General features: G+C 31.6%; 1 protein-coding gene across 6 annotated transcripts; it reads right to left on the bottom strand.

Moving 5' to 3' along the window:
* Nucleotides 1-336: 336 nt before the first annotated feature.
* On the bottom strand, nucleotides 337-15,710 carry LOC105139517 (DNAse I-like superfamily protein). Of its 6 annotated transcripts, XM_011045984.1 has the most exons (13): nucleotides 15,549-15,710; nucleotides 15,417-15,508; nucleotides 7,992-8,024; nucleotides 7,736-7,901; nucleotides 7,579-7,638; nucleotides 6,632-6,704; nucleotides 6,338-6,442; nucleotides 4,915-5,767; nucleotides 4,074-4,258; nucleotides 3,781-3,889; nucleotides 3,356-3,498; nucleotides 2,171-2,405; nucleotides 337-775 (listed from the first exon to the last, which is right to left on the bottom strand). In XM_011045984.1, the coding sequence occupies exons 3-13, from the start codon at nucleotides 8,019-8,021 to the stop codon at nucleotides 758-760; spliced, it is 1,977 nt and encodes a 658-aa protein (XP_011044286.1). In that variant the 5' UTR covers nucleotides 8,022-8,024; nucleotides 15,417-15,508; nucleotides 15,549-15,710; the 3' UTR covers nucleotides 337-757. The 6 variants fall into 6 exon arrangements, with proteins under 6 accessions (XP_011044286.1, XP_011044285.1, XP_011044289.1 ...); XM_011045983.1 differs by having other exon boundaries at nucleotides 15,417-15,710; XM_011045987.1 differs by having other exon boundaries at nucleotides 7,736-7,853; nucleotides 15,417-15,708.
* Nucleotides 15,711-16,940: the final 1,230 nt, after the last annotated feature.

Here is a 16,940-nt window from a genome sequence, read left to right on the forward strand (position 1 = left end):
TTAGTCATCAACCCCATTTTACTGATAAGAAGATGATTGAGAGGAAATTTATCTTTGTATTTAAAAAAAACTATTTTTTATTTTTTGTTTTAAATTAAAATTTTAAATATTTTTATATTATTGTGTTTTGTATTTAAAAAAAACTATTTTTTATTATTTGTTTTAAATTAAATTTTTAAATATTTTTATATTATTGTATTGATATCAAAAATAATTTTTAAAATTAAAAACAATTATATAATTAATTGCAGCACACAGATAAAAGAGGAAAGCACAGTCAAATCAGCCAACTTGCTATTGCTTGGTGGGAAGAAATTTCTCCTAGAGAGAGCAGCATGCTCACAACCAGGATACGCTCTTATTATTCAGTTTGTTTAAACAAGGTAAGGTAGTAAACACACGTACACATAGCAGCGGCAACTGGCAAATACATTAACTCTTCTTTTTTTTACAACATTAAAAACCTTCATAAACGCCGTGGATTGATCTCTGATACTTATAACATACATCATGGCACATGTATACTCCACCGCGCATTCTAACTAATATTGCTGCTAAACTTACAGTTAAGGACTCCTATGTTCTCTCTCTGAAGAAAAAAAAGACCCCTACTATGAACACATTAACACGGGAAGCTCAATGCACGATATCATGCAAAAAATAACAGAATCAATGAATGGATCTGAGGTAGGGTAGTAATAGCATAGTTGTCAGGATGCCACTCTCAGCCTTTATAACAGGGTAGTCCTCCTCAACGCTACCAGAAAGTGATATCCTGTAAAAGTTGTGGTCAAAATGATACATTAAAGTCAATATAGAACCAAAATAGCAGAACAGAAGAAACCATTTGATACACTCATGGCCACTCAAGGGCCTATTAGATGGTTGCCCTCAAATAATCTATAAATGAAACTCTTCCTCTTCTTGTTAACTTTTATGCTTTCTTTTCATTCTTCTGATGCTAAAATATACCGAGTAGGTAAACATTTGAATTGCTTCCACAGGGGCATATGTATTTTACAGCGACAATCCCTTGCAACCATTTCAAGCAAAAATTCCAAGGAAGAATTCCAGGATTCTGTTTTGGCTGGGCAACAATTGAATAAATGATATTTCAAGACATGAGGGATCCTAAAGGATCAAAAAAGTGCTTTCTTCGATCAAGCTTTCTTCAGCATTTTGAAATTAAGCATCGTGTGATCATGTGGTGGGCACACAAACTTAGGCCTGGTATATTTTTTAGACGTACAAACTACCAAAGTTCAAGGCTAGTCATAACTAAACGCAATATTGAAATCTGAGCTTAGGAACCACTCACTGTATACACTAGATACTAGATCTTAAATTCCTGCTACAATTATTTCTATTTCTATGTGAGAACAACACAATTCAAGTAAGTAGTTGATGGGTTAACTAGTCACAATCTTGATCATGGCCAGTGAAATCTAGCTGAGGTTTTAAAGCACAAGACTGGTACTGATTCAAGATCAGATTAGTACCATTTTAACCTTGTCCAACCTCAACAGGAAACCAAATAGAAGTCAAGCTCACCAAAGTGCGCCCATTCATGCATCACTCAGATTTTACGGGCCACAACCCAGCCTCAAAGTCATCTGAAATTCCAATAGTTATGCCTCAACCTGCCCCAATGACTCATGTCATCTAAAATGACTGCTTGACTAGCCTGCTATACACCAGGCCCTAGGTAATGAAAGGTATGAAATGATAATTGAATTCGAACATTAACTTCTATTAGAAATTGCAAGGAACAGAATCTACACTTTAATCTAAATTATGAACAAATAATAGTTTTCAGAGTGTGACAACTTCAATAAAGCAAACCACCATTACCAAAAGAAGTGTAACACTGCAGTGAAATGAGTTCATAGAATGTCTTACAGCAGCATAAGGGCTTTAAACAGGGGCATTATCATGACCAAGAAAACAGCCCTGACTGTTTTCAATCAGAATCAGTAGTTGTATGCAAAGAAGAAGCTACACCATTTCTCATGTAAGGTCTTTTTACGTGTAAGAGTAAGGTTTAAAAACTCTAGATTCCTTTCCCTGTATACTTCACTCCTAGAAATGCTATATACTGCACCCTTTAATACCTAACATAGAATCAACCAGCTAACATTTATGCAGTTCACAAACATAACTTAGTGCTCACCTGCTCCAATCTCAACTGGCTCATTCCGACATCAGTGCCCAAGTCTGCCACAACTTCCTCATTTTCAATCTCTGCATCTGTTAATGTGAGTGCCTTCTGTAGCTTCCTATGAGAAAACACCTCAACCTCAGCCATAAATGTGGCAGTCACGGGTCGATGATCAGAAAGTTTTAGCTCTGTCCTCCCATAGTTCAGTAGCCTCATTCCCTTTCCATATGAAAGGATGCGATCGCACCTGAAAGATTAGTGTGCACATTGGTGTATATTCATGGAAGATATTGATAATCACACCATAATGTAACCATGCTATTAAGCAAAAAGTTGAAAGTCGAAGAATTTATGTGAAGAATATAAAATTTTACTTGAATAATATTCTAAAATCCACCATGTTAAATTTTCTCTTGGGGGTTCAGAAATAATGGGGGCTGTGACAGCGAGCACATTGGTGGTAGAAAAGTAGAGGGTGAAAGAGGAAGTGAATGTAAAGGGGGAGAAAGGATGCAGGGAAGAGCTGATGATCTTTTTCCATTCAAGGTTAAGTAATTCGCAACTTATTTTGTCTTGATACAAGTATAAATGGTCATCTTCCAGCATCTTTACCAGAATGATTGACAAAAGACAGATTCTGGGACGGCCACCAAAAGCCACCAGTTGTGCACTGCAGTTTCACCCATTTGGAATGCTTGTGTATCAGCTGGTATGTTTTCATAAAGCTAATAGGGATATGGTAACCTAAAAGGAATTAAGAAAAATGCCAGTGAATAAAACTTTGAATCTTAAGAGGATTCGAAATAAACCTTAGCCTTAGAAAGTAAAAAGAAAACGAATGGTATACAAAGAGAAAAATCTAACACGATACCACAACATACCCCAGACACAAGTGCAAGGATGGTAAGCATCATTTCTAAAAGATAATGTGAACGGCCAACTAGCAACAAAAACTGCATTACCTATGATAATCCTAGATACGGAATGCAACTAAGAAACACATGGAGGGGAAAAACCATCTAAACCTCGTAGTAGTAAATACAAAGTCATGAATAGGGTTCATTTCAACAGAGAATATAATCCAAAAACAACACAATAAAACAATAAAATATACAGTTGCAGGAGATGAATTAATAAACATGAACTAAGCAGATAAGTGGAAACACTTATAACTACTCGAATCATGCAGAAGCATACCATGCAGGAATGCGCCTTCCAGCCTTTGGATCTTCTCCATAGTATTTATCTGAATTCATCTCATATTTATATGTTGGTGCAAAATTCAATGTACCCTCCGACCATCCATCAAATGCCCGGCCTTTTCTTAGTTCTCGTACAAGCTGTCATGGTAACATGTCAAGGAAAATTTACAGGTAGTTGGCATCCCAGCAACTAAGTTAACTGAGTCATGTAGAAACCCACAAACATGCAGTCCCGTAGTTTTCAAATGATTAAAAAATAGCCAAAATAACAATGCTATTAAAATGAAATTCAAAGTTTAGACAAGTCACCTTAGGAGGTGTGAGCATGCACGCATATACATATGAAATCACTCACAAGGGAAAATAATTTGATGTCTTGTAACATAATTTTATTTAAAAAATTAACAATCACTTAGGTACCTGGTCCCTCTCCACTAACTGGGACCACTCCTTTCTGGAGATGAGTTCGTGTGTTTTGTCATATGACAAGTTGATGCGGTAATTCAAATCACCCAACCAGATAATTCTTCTGCATAAGTGATACAGGTTAGTATTATGGTATATAGTCTTCTATTGAAGTGAAAAAGGTGCAAACAACCAGTAACAAGAAACTTCCCGAAGGCTGAAAAGAACAATTTCAAAAGTATAAAGGATGTCTAATATGGGGCCAAAACAAGACATGTTGCGTTTGTATTTAGATGACATATACTCACTCATGATCATAGATGTTTTTAGGAAGCCCAACACTGGAAAGGGGACGAAATTGAGTTCTTCTATGTATTTCATGAACATCAGCATTTCTTTTGCGTTCATCCCCGTCCTTTTCACCTGATGTGAGATGTGTGCATACAAAGCAGAAAGATGTCTGATATATAGACATGCTGACTGATATTGATCCCTGAAAAATTGAAGAACTGTCATACCATGTGAAGGATTACCTTAAATGAAAAAGGATTTGATGAAGTGCATATTTGCAGTTCAAAACAAAAAAGACGAAAATATTTTCACCCATTTCTAGGCATTATAACAATTACAAGACATCAGAAGCATGAATTAAGCATTTAGCTTTCCTGAAACAAGATTTCACATAACATTATCTGATAAAGTTAACTCTAAAATGAGATTTGCAATCTCCTAACAATGTTAAGACAGTGAAAATTTTCAGAGAGCATGACAAGCTTTCGCATTCTATTAACCTATACATGCTCAACCATGAAAGCAAATTTAGGTGGCATTTGACATTATGATTGTGGTTGTTTTTCAAAATATCGCATGGAAATGCATCAAAATAATATTTCTTTATTTTTTAAGATTTATTTTTGACATCCGCACATCAAAACAATTCAAAAACAAAAAAAAAAAAAAAAAATTAGAGGCAAAAACAAATTCAAATTTTTTGAAAAGCATTGTGTGGCCGCAAAAGACAAAAAGGACCTTTATCTAAATATGAAAGGAACTCTCACTTGTCAAAGTGTGTGATATGAGAACCATCACACTGGTAGCATAAGAAAAAGTATGACCAAAATGCCAGTAAAATTAGGTTAGGAAACAGACCTTGTTACCAATATAGCCCATAACACCAACACCAACAGTGGATACTTTTACGTTCTGGATATGCTTACGCAAGCTCCTACGAACCCAAATAGTGAGAAAACTTCCAACCATCTGCTTGCTCACTATCCTTACATATGACGGTCGTCTTTTCCGTTTCATTAGAGCTTCAAAGTCAAGATCGGCAAACAGAGCCAATCCTGATTGTGTTTCGTTTGAGACAGACTTAAAAGAACTATATCCTCCAAAAGACTTGGTTGCTTTAAATGATTTAACTGATTTGAAGGAATTTGGTCTTCGCAAAACATGCTGAGATACCAAGTTTAAAGGGGGCTCTGGCCAGCTCAAGCCAAGCCTTTCAGAACCACTAAGAATTTTAGTTAATTTTCGAGGAGCTGCCAATGCTTCTGCATCTCCTGCAGAATCTTCTGTCCGCAAGCAATTTAATCTGTCTAATTTTTTTGGAGAAGAAAATTGCTTTTGTAAATCCCGCTCCACTGGCTCACCTAATTTTTCGCTACCAGTACCATCTGGAACTCCAGAATTCATGCTCATGTCAGCTGTGATTGATATGTCATTGAGTTCATCAAAACCTTTGAATTCTTCATCCAAGGGATGGATTTCTTCACCAATATCACTATCACTTTCAAGTAATATCTCCTCTTCTATGGCAGGCACATCCTCAGATGGCATGAATTTTGATGGGGATGGAGGATCACTGTAGCACTTAACCTTAGTCCTTGCTGGTCGAATTCTGTTCAGTGTTTCACGAATAATGTTTTCCCACTTTGGAACTGGGCGGTTATCTTCAGCACCAAGGATATTCCCAGGATTTAAGGGTACAATCTCCTGGAGCCTGTAAAAATGAAGCACTTGTCATATTTCTCAAGTGAAATCACTTGGATATAACAGAGAAAAACAAAGAACCAGTTTGAGACCAAAATTGACATATCTAGGAAGACAAATTATGCATTTCATGAGAAAGAACAAACAACACACACAGCAAGTTGAGGCAATAAGTAAATTAAATTGCCGGAGTCATGTCAAGTGGATATGAAACCACATCATTCACATATAATTATGTTTAGGTCTTAGATAAGAGCACGTACAATTATGGGTGGAATTTCAGTTTCTGTCAAGGCAGAAGTAGAGGTTCATACTTAATGTTCTCTCTCTGGCTGTTATCAATAACGCTGTTTGATTTATAAAGGGTTCTCTTGAAATTGACCATATTCTTTCTTAGCTAGAGTAAGGCTTTTAACTGCATCAATGAAGATTGTTATTTAATTGTATTGATGTTAGGTCTTAGATAAGATTAACATTGACTGCGTGGCAGAGAACATATTACCTTTTTCAGGTCTTAAATAGCAGATTACCTTTAAATAAACTAAGTTCAACATTGGAGGAGGTGCATGGAAACACATACCCAAACACATAGATGTCAGCAGGATCATCAGTATCAATCCAGTCATCGATATCTAGGTCATCATGTGGAAGTTTTCCTCCAACATTCCATGTCCCGACGCGTATTCTGACAATGAATTTTGTCAAAATTCAATTTACTTAGTTACCAGGAGGTGAAACAGAATTTTTTTACCAGTAAAAAAGAAAGCATCAAGTATCGCAATGTCATTACCAAAAAACAAAACAACAATCTTCAGCATCAGTGTAACTGGAGTTTACTCTTAAGTTATCAAGATATAAGGGAAGGGTATAGGACCTGATTTCGTTTATGTTTATATACTGTGCTCTAAATGTCTCTGACTTTCGTCTCCTTATCCGTGGAACAGCATCTGGAGTTTAAAATATTTGTCCAGGAAAGAAGTCAAATAAAATAAAAAAGCAATACTGTATAGAGAAACTGCTCAACAATGCTGACTCAAGTTTGAAGCAGCCATAACTGATTCACTTCCAAAACAGGGAAATAGCTGACTTCATTTTTTATGTACTTTTTTAATAACATTTGGAAAAGAAGGCCCGTGCATCTAAGTAGAATCAGGGAAATATATATATTGACTCATTCTGATGCCATGATGGAATATTGTCATGCAGGCACCTCAAGCGTGTACCACAATCTGAATCAAGCATAAAGAAAAGCAAGAAAACCAAAAGGACCACCACAACAAACCATCAGGATCCATGGTTTGAAGATTTTTTCAAATACCTAAATAATGTAATAGCAAATGCATTAGTGCCTACCTACATTTAACTATTAGTCAAAATATAGCGGCGTCATCAACCATTTTCAATTACATATGCCAGCTTTTATAGGAGAAAGTAAGCATAAGGAATCATTATGGAATTTACTCAGTTACATACCAAAATTGAATTGTATAAATCCCCAAAACCATAAAATATAATCCCACCAAACAACAAAAACAAAAATATTTCAACATTCCAGAATCAATAAAATTCTATACAGAATAAAAGGCACAGTTTATACTATCTTCAAGAATCAAATGCTTCTATGAACAGCTTGTGACCATTTCAAGATTAAATCATGAATCAAAATACCCACTAATTTAAAATTTAAAATTCAAAATTCAAAATTATATCTTTAATCGAAATACCCACTAATTTAAACTCAAAGTGCCAGAAATCATTCCAGCTGGGAATTCGAAACTTCAAAGAAAAGGAGTAATAAAAAGAAAATAAAGTTGAGATCACCTTGAACATCCTCCCCTCTGTTGCTTCCAAATCGCGATTCTCTCTGGCATTGAACAAACTCTGCACCAAGTAACAAGCAAAATTCCTTCAAAAACCAGGACAAAGAAAATTCAATAACTGTTTCTCACATTTAGAGAGTTCGGAATTTTGGCGTTACCATTGGTGTCGGAAGCAGAATCAGAAGAAGCGTAATCGTCATCAGAGTCGGCGCTGTAATCGGAGTCTTTGGAGCTGATATTTAGCCATTTACGAACCACCACTCTTGGCCAAAAGAGCTGTATGCACCAATAACCCAAAGAACAACACGTTTCAGCTCTACTTATCTGCCCCAAGTTCACTCTCAGTTTCCATTTAAATTAAACCAAATCAAAATATTGGAAAAAGGAAAAAGAAAGAGGAAACGAGAGAATTACCTCTGGTCGTTGCTTCGACTGAGAATTCATGGTCTGTGGATTTTTACGTTAGAAACCATATATATATATATTTAAAAAAAAAAAAGCTAAGTATTCAAGGAGTTTAGAAAGAGAGATCGAAGTAGATCGCAGTGGCTAAAGAGAAATGGAGGGGTAGGGAGTATGAGCAGGTTAAATTAAAGAGCTAACCACTAACCACCTATTTCGTTCCGAGTAACGGTAGTGGGATTAATTTACTTAATTAAACAATCGAGTGCTTGATTAACCCAATTGTAGAGCTTAATTGCTTAATTTATTTATGCCAGCTCCACGCCTACTTTTATGTTTACAAATTCACGTGGCATTTTAATTTAAATAAAACAACGCTTTGAATTTCAGCCATGAAAGAGTGTTTTAGGTTCCGGTTCATGGGTGACCTGTATGGGTCCCCACGGTAGGATGGCCCCGGTGAAAACAAAATGTCGATGAAGTGTGTACTATTTTATACGAAGAAAACCCTAGCCATCCAATTGGGACGGGGTACCCGTAGCACGGCGGCGTCGAAGGGGCGTTGCTAACCAACCACGTCCCACAGGGGTTCTTACGTAAGCTTCCACCCATAGAGCAGAAACCCGTCAATGAATTGAAAATCAACATTTTATTATGTTATAATGTAGATTAACTTCGTGGAAAACACTAATTGATCACCTCAAACTTCTTACGCTTCATTGTAAAGTGTTTTTGATTTTCGCTCAAGAGATAATTTTAAAGAATTTTTTTAAAAATAAATGTTTATAATTTTAATTTTTTTAATGTACGATGTGGGAAATAAATTTTTAAAAATAAAAATATATTATTTTAATTATATTTAAAAAAAAACTATTTTAAAAACCAATAATTTATTAGAATCTCTGCTAGTTTTTCAGGTCAAAAACAAAAATATTTATAAGTATTATACTTGATAGAGGGATCTGATCATTGAGCAGGACATGATAATAATAGAAAAATAAAAAATCCTAGGAATCCTACCATTTTTTGAGCCGGATTGTTTTTACTTCCATTTTAAAACTATTTTTAAAATAATTAAATTTTTTTATTTATTTCAAATTAATATATTTTTAGTATTTTTAAAATACTAATATTAAAAATAATTTTTTAAAAATAAATTATTAATATATATTTTAATATAAAAAATAATTTCAAACACACTTGTAAATAAACCCTAAAAAATGATATAAAAGATGCAAATGAACCTTCATGATGTTGTCACTTTACACGAAACTTTATGGCTGTATTAACAACGACCCACTTGCAAAAAGTTTGTTGCGCGTGAAAATATTTGCATTGCTAAATTTCCATGCTCTCTAACCCGCCGTGAGGCGTGAGCTTTTTCTTTTTGTTTTATATGAATAAAGCCACAAAGTCCCACGCAGGGCAAATCTCGTGAAACAGTGTTTATTAAAGAAGTGAATGTGAATTTTAATTAAAAACACATCTTTTTAAATTTTTTATTTTTAACACGAAAACATCTACATAATTAAAAAAACTTTTAAGAAATTAATTTTATATTTTTAATTAAAAAACATTTTAAAAATAAATTTACTTTTAGTCGGAGTGAAAGTGTCAAAAGATAATTCATGTGTTTAGTATTATATTTCAAAAATATTTTTAGAAAAATTTAAATTTTTTATTTTATTTGAAATTAATATATTTTTTATAATTTTAAATTATTTTGATGTGTTAATTTCAAAAATAAATTTTAAAAAATAAAAAATATTATTAATATATTTTTTAAAATAAAAAATATTTTAAAAAAATAATAATTGTCACACTTTACACGAAAGAGATAATCATGAAAAATACATTTTCTAAGAGACAGCGTAATTAACAAATATTTTTATATAATTTATATTTTGTATATACCTTACAGAACACATTCAAAGATATCATGATTAAAAAAAATATTTTTTTCTTTTTAATATAATTAAAAAGTCTTTTCCTATAATTACCAAAAGAAAAGAAAATTCAGCCAAGGTAATTAAAAACACATCTTTTTAAATTTTTCATTTTTAACACGAAAACATCAACATAATTAACAAACTTTCAAGAAATTAATTTTATATTTTTTATTAAACAATATTTTAAAAATAAATTTACTTTTGATTAGTGTAAAAATATCAAGATAATTCAAGTGTGTTTAGCATTGTATTTTAAAAATATTTAAAAAAAATTAAAATTTTTATTTTGTTTTAAATTAATATATTTTTATATTATTTTAATGTATTAATTTTAAAAATAATTTTTAAAAAATAATCACAACCATAATTTACATCAAAGACATAATTTTTAAAAGAAAAATACATTTTCTATGGGACAGCGTAATTAACAAATGTTTTTATATAATTTATATTTTGCATATATTTTACAGGACACATTCAAAAATATCATAATCACAATTAAAAAAATATTTTTTCTGCTTAATATAATTAAAAAGTCTTTTCCTGGTAGGTAGTGTATGATAATTAGTAAAATATTTTTCAGCATAATTATAGTACCAAAAGAAAAGAAAATTCAGCCAAAGATGATGTTATCAAATTTAATAAAAATAAATAAATACTAAAATAATGTTTTGGCCTGGTAGCTGTGTCGTTGGAAAGCAAAATCTATTTTAACAATTTAGATACTTCATGAAGGGCAGTTCCTATGATTTGTTGGTGTCCAATAATGCCAAATGACAAAAGACAAAATCCTATTTTTTCATAAAAGCGAGTAATTATTAAAAGACAGGGAACACGTGGAGACACATGATATACAGGTTGGTCGTCCAATGAAGAAGAATCACAAAGGATATTTTATTCTCACCTATAACAATCAAGTTCCCATGCCTCGAGGGACACCGCCTTCTTAAGTAGCGTCTGACATTCATCATCACTCCCGTATTAATAGAGCAATGTTTGGTACAGTCATAACTATTGTTTTTTATTTTTTTAAATTACATTAAAATAATATCTTACAGTCATAACTATTGTTTTTTATTTTTTAAAATTACATTAAAATAATATCTTTTATTTTTAAAATTTTATTTTTAATATAAATAATCTAAAAATATTTAAAAAAACATAATATCATCACAAAAACATTCATTTATAATTGACGGAGAACATGAAAGTATGCATGGAAATAGTTGAATATATATATTGTCCAAATTCTCTGGACAAACTTGAAACCATGTGAGCACAGTTTGGATGTTTACCCGACAACAAAAAGCAATTGTTGTCACAACACGGATGTTTACTTACGACACCGTTTTTAACCCTAACAAAAGGTACCCTATCTACTGGCACCTGATTTTGCTTTTTCCCAGGAGTGACCACTACTTTGGTTTTTGTTACATTTATACTTTATTAAAAATAAAATTTAAATATTCATATCTTATCTATAAAATTTTAAATATTTATTATCCAAATATTATTTATTATTTAACATAAAATAGAAGTGATATGATAAGGTCAGGATTCACGACAGTAACTGGCGATGGATTTGCGACCGATTTTCTGTTGCCGATTGTCAGAATTTAGCCAAACCTATCCAATCGCAAAACAAAATCAAAATTCCTACCCTCCCCTTTTTTCCCCCATTTTCGCTCAGCTCATTTCCCTCTCAATAGAAAAGCCTCATCTCCCCTGGAATCACTGCTGCCAAAGCAAAGAGAGCACGTCGCTACCCCCAGCAACCGAAGCCGCTCCCTCCCTCTCGGCAAAGCCTCCATCCTCTCAAAAAAGAGTAGGTTTCATTCTTTCTTTTTTCTTTTTTACTATTCTTGTAATTATTGTACTGTGAATTTTTTTAAAATAATATAAATTATATTTTAAAATTTCATTTATTAACTTAAATTTTAATTATTAAAATAAATTTTTAATATGATATTAAAATTTTAATAATAAAATAATTATGATTTCAAATCTCATCATATTTATTCTTCTTTCAAAATAAATTTAATAATTTAAACTTTTAAATTAAAATATAACATTTTATATACTTATATTGTGAATAGATTTTTTTATAGCAATCAAATAATATAATTTAATGATTTAAACTTTTATATACTTATATTGTGGATGGATTTTTTTATAGCAATCAAATAAGATAGTCTTTATTATACAATATATTAAAAACACTTACTATTACAGTATAATAATAGAGTTGTTTTTACCAGAAAAACTTGTAAAGTATATAGTAAGGATAGAATTGTTTTTTTTTTCATGATATGCATTTGACATTGAAATAATAATCTAAGATAAAATAGTCGGTTCAAGTTCAAATTTTGTTGGTGTATATGGTAAGGCTATCAGGCTCCAAGTGTTAAGGCATAACATAATTATCAAACATCTAGTATTAAGATGAGGCATAACTATTATACCCTAAGTATTTTGATCAAACAGAATGATCAATCTTCATGCATAGTAATAAAATCTAAAGCGCTCGAATCTAGTGTTCAGATCTAAGATTTTTGGATCCAACATCTTGATAGATAATTTTTAACGTTGTGATCAAACTTGATATTATTGAAAAAAAAAACAATAAAATTATAATTATGTTTAAATATTTAAATCTAAGATTTTTGGATCCAACATCTGGACCATTATTTTTGAACTAACATTATAATCAAACTCAAACTCAATAATATTAAAAAATAAATAAATTATAATCTTCAAATCTCATCATATTTATTCTTCTTTTAAAATAAATTTAATATAATTTAATAATTTAAATTTTTAAATTGAAATATAACATTTTATATACTTATATTGTGAATAGATTTTTTTATAGTAATCAAATAATATAATTTAATGATTTAAACTTTTATATACTTATATTGTGAATAGATTTTTTTATAGTAATCAAATAATATAATTTAATGATTTAAACTTTTATATACTTATATTGTGAATAGATTTTTTTATAGCAATTAAATAATATAATTTAATGATTTAAACTTTTAAATTAAAATATTATATTTATATACTTATATTGTGGATGAATTTTTTTATAGCAATCAAATAAGATAGTCTTTATTATACAATATATTAAAAAAACTTACTATTACTCTTGATGCAAATTACTATAAATTAATAGTATAATAATAGAGTTGTTTTTACCAGAAAAACTTGTTAAGTATATAGTAAGGATGAAATTGTTTTTTTCTCATGAAATACATTTGACATTGAAATAATAATCTAAGACAATGAAATAATAATCTAAGACAAAATAGTTGGTTCAAGTTCAAATTTTATTGGTGTATATGGTTGACATTGAAATAATAATCTAAGACAATGAAATAATAATCTAAGACAAAATAGTCGGTTCAAGTTCAAATTTTATTGGTGTATATGGTAAAGCTATCATGCTCCAAGTGTTGGGGCATGACATAACTATCAAACATCTAATATTGGGATCAGGCATAACTATTATACCCTAAGTATTTTGGTCAAACAGAGCGATCAAACCTCATGTATAGCAATAAAATTCAAAGCTCTCAAGTTTAGTGTTCAGATCTAAAATAAAATTTTTGGATCCAACATCTGGACCCATAATTTATAATTTTTAACGTTGTGATCAAACTTGATATTATTAAAAAAAAATAAAAAAAAAATTATAATGATGTTCAAGTATTCAAATCTAAGATTTTTGAATCCAACATCCGTACCCATTATTTTTGAACTAACATTATAATCAAACTCAATAATATTGAAAAATAAATAAATTATAAGCACCTTTAAAAATATAAAGAGTGCATATATGGTTTCGGAGATCACGGGGACTACTTAATTATTTTTTCTAGATTATACGGACTAAGTTAGGGTTAACTCCCTAAACCCAACCCATGCATGATCCACCTTTTTAATTACATGAAGGGGCTCCAGTCATGAAGATGTTTTTGACTTTTTGTAATAATTCATGTTACTTTTACTATAATGTAAATTTGCGGTCACATCCATGTCTGTCTTAATGAGCGCATTCGGGGCTGTGATCAAGCGAGGAAACAAAGTAGTATTAATTTCAATTTGGTTTCTTCACTTGTCATCTCAGTTGTCTTCTTTGAAAATCCAATCAAATATCAACTTCTCTCTTCACGTTACCCAAGGTAAAAGATGATGTTTCTTTTAATTCTTACTTTTTTTTTTGGAATTTGATAAGATAAGAATCTTTCCAAATAATTCGATAAGATCAAGCTAATTAAAAGGTTCAAATATATCATTTGGATGAAAGATTATAAGAAAAATAATTATTTTTTTCTTTTTAAAACATGGTTTACATTAAAATAAAGAAAAAAATGAAATAATTTAGAAATTAGAAAAAGATTAAATTATAAAGACATTAGAGAATTAAAATCATAAAATATCTCTGCTGATTTGCAATTGATTCGAGAGGACATTGCAACACTTGAAACCTCGGAAAGAGATCTAAGAAAGGAAAATTAAATTTGTCTCCAAAACAAATCAACATTGATAAGCCCCCGGATCATGGAAACTTGTCATCTTGTTACAGATCACCGTGAATAAATAGCAAAGGCCCTTTCTTATCATAATTATGAAATTCAGAACCGCCGGTGAGTTGGTTTGAAACTAACCCGGATCTTAGATCAATCAATATGGGTTGAAAAATAAATAAATGACCAATATGATTTAAAACTGAATTAACTTATATATTAATCCGGTCATTCATAAAAAAATTATCAAAATAATAGCATTTTAATTTTAAAAAATAAAAATTAAATTACCTTAAATCAACACTCTACCTCATAACCTAGATCATATTCCGAGTTAATCCCTAATCGGTATTACAAGGATGAGGTATCCTTTCCCTTGCCATGCCCCCGGAATCGATATTCTCGGATATTAATTGACATATTTAAGTTCAATTAAATCATGAAAATATCCATCCCTTTTCCAGGGCACCATTATTCCTATTATTTTTTCTATGCATAGAGAGGAAGAGGGGGAGGGAGAACGAAAAGAAAAGAGGGACTTTTGACATGAGAATTCCTAAAATCGTCTCCTGTAAATTAATCTCACCCTTGAGTCAATATCGTATCATGTAGTCATCGAAATTATAGTTATAAAACCCAGTTTTGTTTGATAAATCAACTCGGTGATCCACCGCCTCGAGAAGACGGTTTTACTTTGAACTGGTATCTTTTCATTTAGCAAAACAACATCAAGGGCACTTTGTTTTTGACCTGCATCCAAGCGAGTCAACCCGGCTGGGTCGAACCCTGGTGTCTTATAGCTTTGAAGAAAACAAGTAAGCTATACCCAGATCATAAACAAAACTTGCAGTTTGCACGTATAAAAAAAAATATAAAGATGAAGGGTTGCAAATCAAGAAAGTTTTTGAAGTAACGAAGGAATTACATATACAAGATATGTAACAGATCATACATACCTGTTCTGCTGATAGCCTCTTGTTTTTAACCTGGAGCTCTTCACTATGGTTGAGGTAGATTTCCTTGTCTGCGACTGCAACTTTTGTCTCTGCTGGCCTACAATGGCTAAGGAGGGAGCTTTACTTCTTTACCACGGAAAGAAGCTGCTGGCCTACAATGGCTAAGGAAGGAGCTTTCTCTGCACTGTCGTGTGTCTACAGGTGGAGTGAAAGACTGCCTCTCTTTGGCTGTTTATAAAATGCTGTCAGCTAGTAAGAAATTGCTCCGTCTTTTTCCAAGCCGCATCTCATTCGACGTGGTTGTAGCCATTTTGAACATTTTGTTTCATTTATTAACTTATGGGCTTCTTAACTCCATTTTTGCATTCAATATGCACCCCAATTCCATTTGACGATTTATAGTTTGAGATTTTTTTATTCTTTTTATGATTTTTGTAGTTTTTTTAATAATAAATTTAGTGTGTTCATGTTAAGAATATATAATAATAATAATAATAATGTATATCACATTAACAATCACGAACACTATATAGAGTACTCGTGAAAAGTGAATTCCCCAGTAACATGCAAAGAGACTTCCTTTGGCACTCATGGAATTTCAGTCCTGGACCGAAACACAAATATTTTTTGTTACTGATAATTATATTTTAATTGTCAATTTTATACTGAAATGACCATAATAATCCATACTCGACGACCTCCCACTTAAAACTTCACTGGTGACTTCTCCTTTCAATTTTTAATAAAAGCTAGGCAACGGGATGCTATAAATTTGACAGTTTGATTGATGGAAGATATATATATATATATTATCATGCTCCACGTGTCTTCGAATTGATCAGAGCACTCCACGCTGTCCTGGATCTACCCACTTGCCATGGTGCATGTCGGTTTCCTCAGTATCGATGTCTTCGTGAAAATCGTGAGAATTGCCCATCAGAGGGTACCGTTTTGGAAGCCCACTCGTGAAGCAACTTGTTCTGAATTTTCAGAGGGATCTGACAGCGCCAAAGAAGAAATCAATGGACTCAGGGCATTAAACATGTGTTAACTATAGGAATTGATAGCTAACGCATGTATAATATATAGTCCATGGTAATAGAGGGTAACACGACATTTTTAAGATAAATTAATATTAAATGGCTTGATGGTTAAGAAGGTGCTCTCTTTTTCTTGAGTTTTTGAATTTAATGTTTGGAGTTAGTGTCCAGAGACTTTTATTAAATTAATCTTAGTATACGAGATTAATGTAAAAGATATGCTATTAAAATTACATGAGAAAACAAATATTGTTCTGGTTCACGCGTAATTATAATGGAAAAAAAATGGAAAGACACTTAAGGAAGGAATTTCTCAATCAAAAGTGTGGTAACTATTAGTAGCACCAAACACGTGTATCCCGTGCCGCGTTGTCGTGATGGATGATGCATTTGGCATGGATAACGTTTTTTATATAAAAACATGTTTTTTAAATATAAAAAAAAAATTATTTTTTAAAAAATTATTGGTTATATCAACATATAA

The sequence above is a fragment of the Populus euphratica genome, unplaced genomic scaffold (assembly GCF_000495115.2).
Source record: "Populus euphratica unplaced genomic scaffold, PopEup_1.0 scaffold202.1, whole genome shotgun sequence".
In the NCBI taxonomy this organism is placed as follows: Eukaryota; Viridiplantae; Streptophyta; class Magnoliopsida; order Malpighiales; family Salicaceae; genus Populus; species Populus euphratica.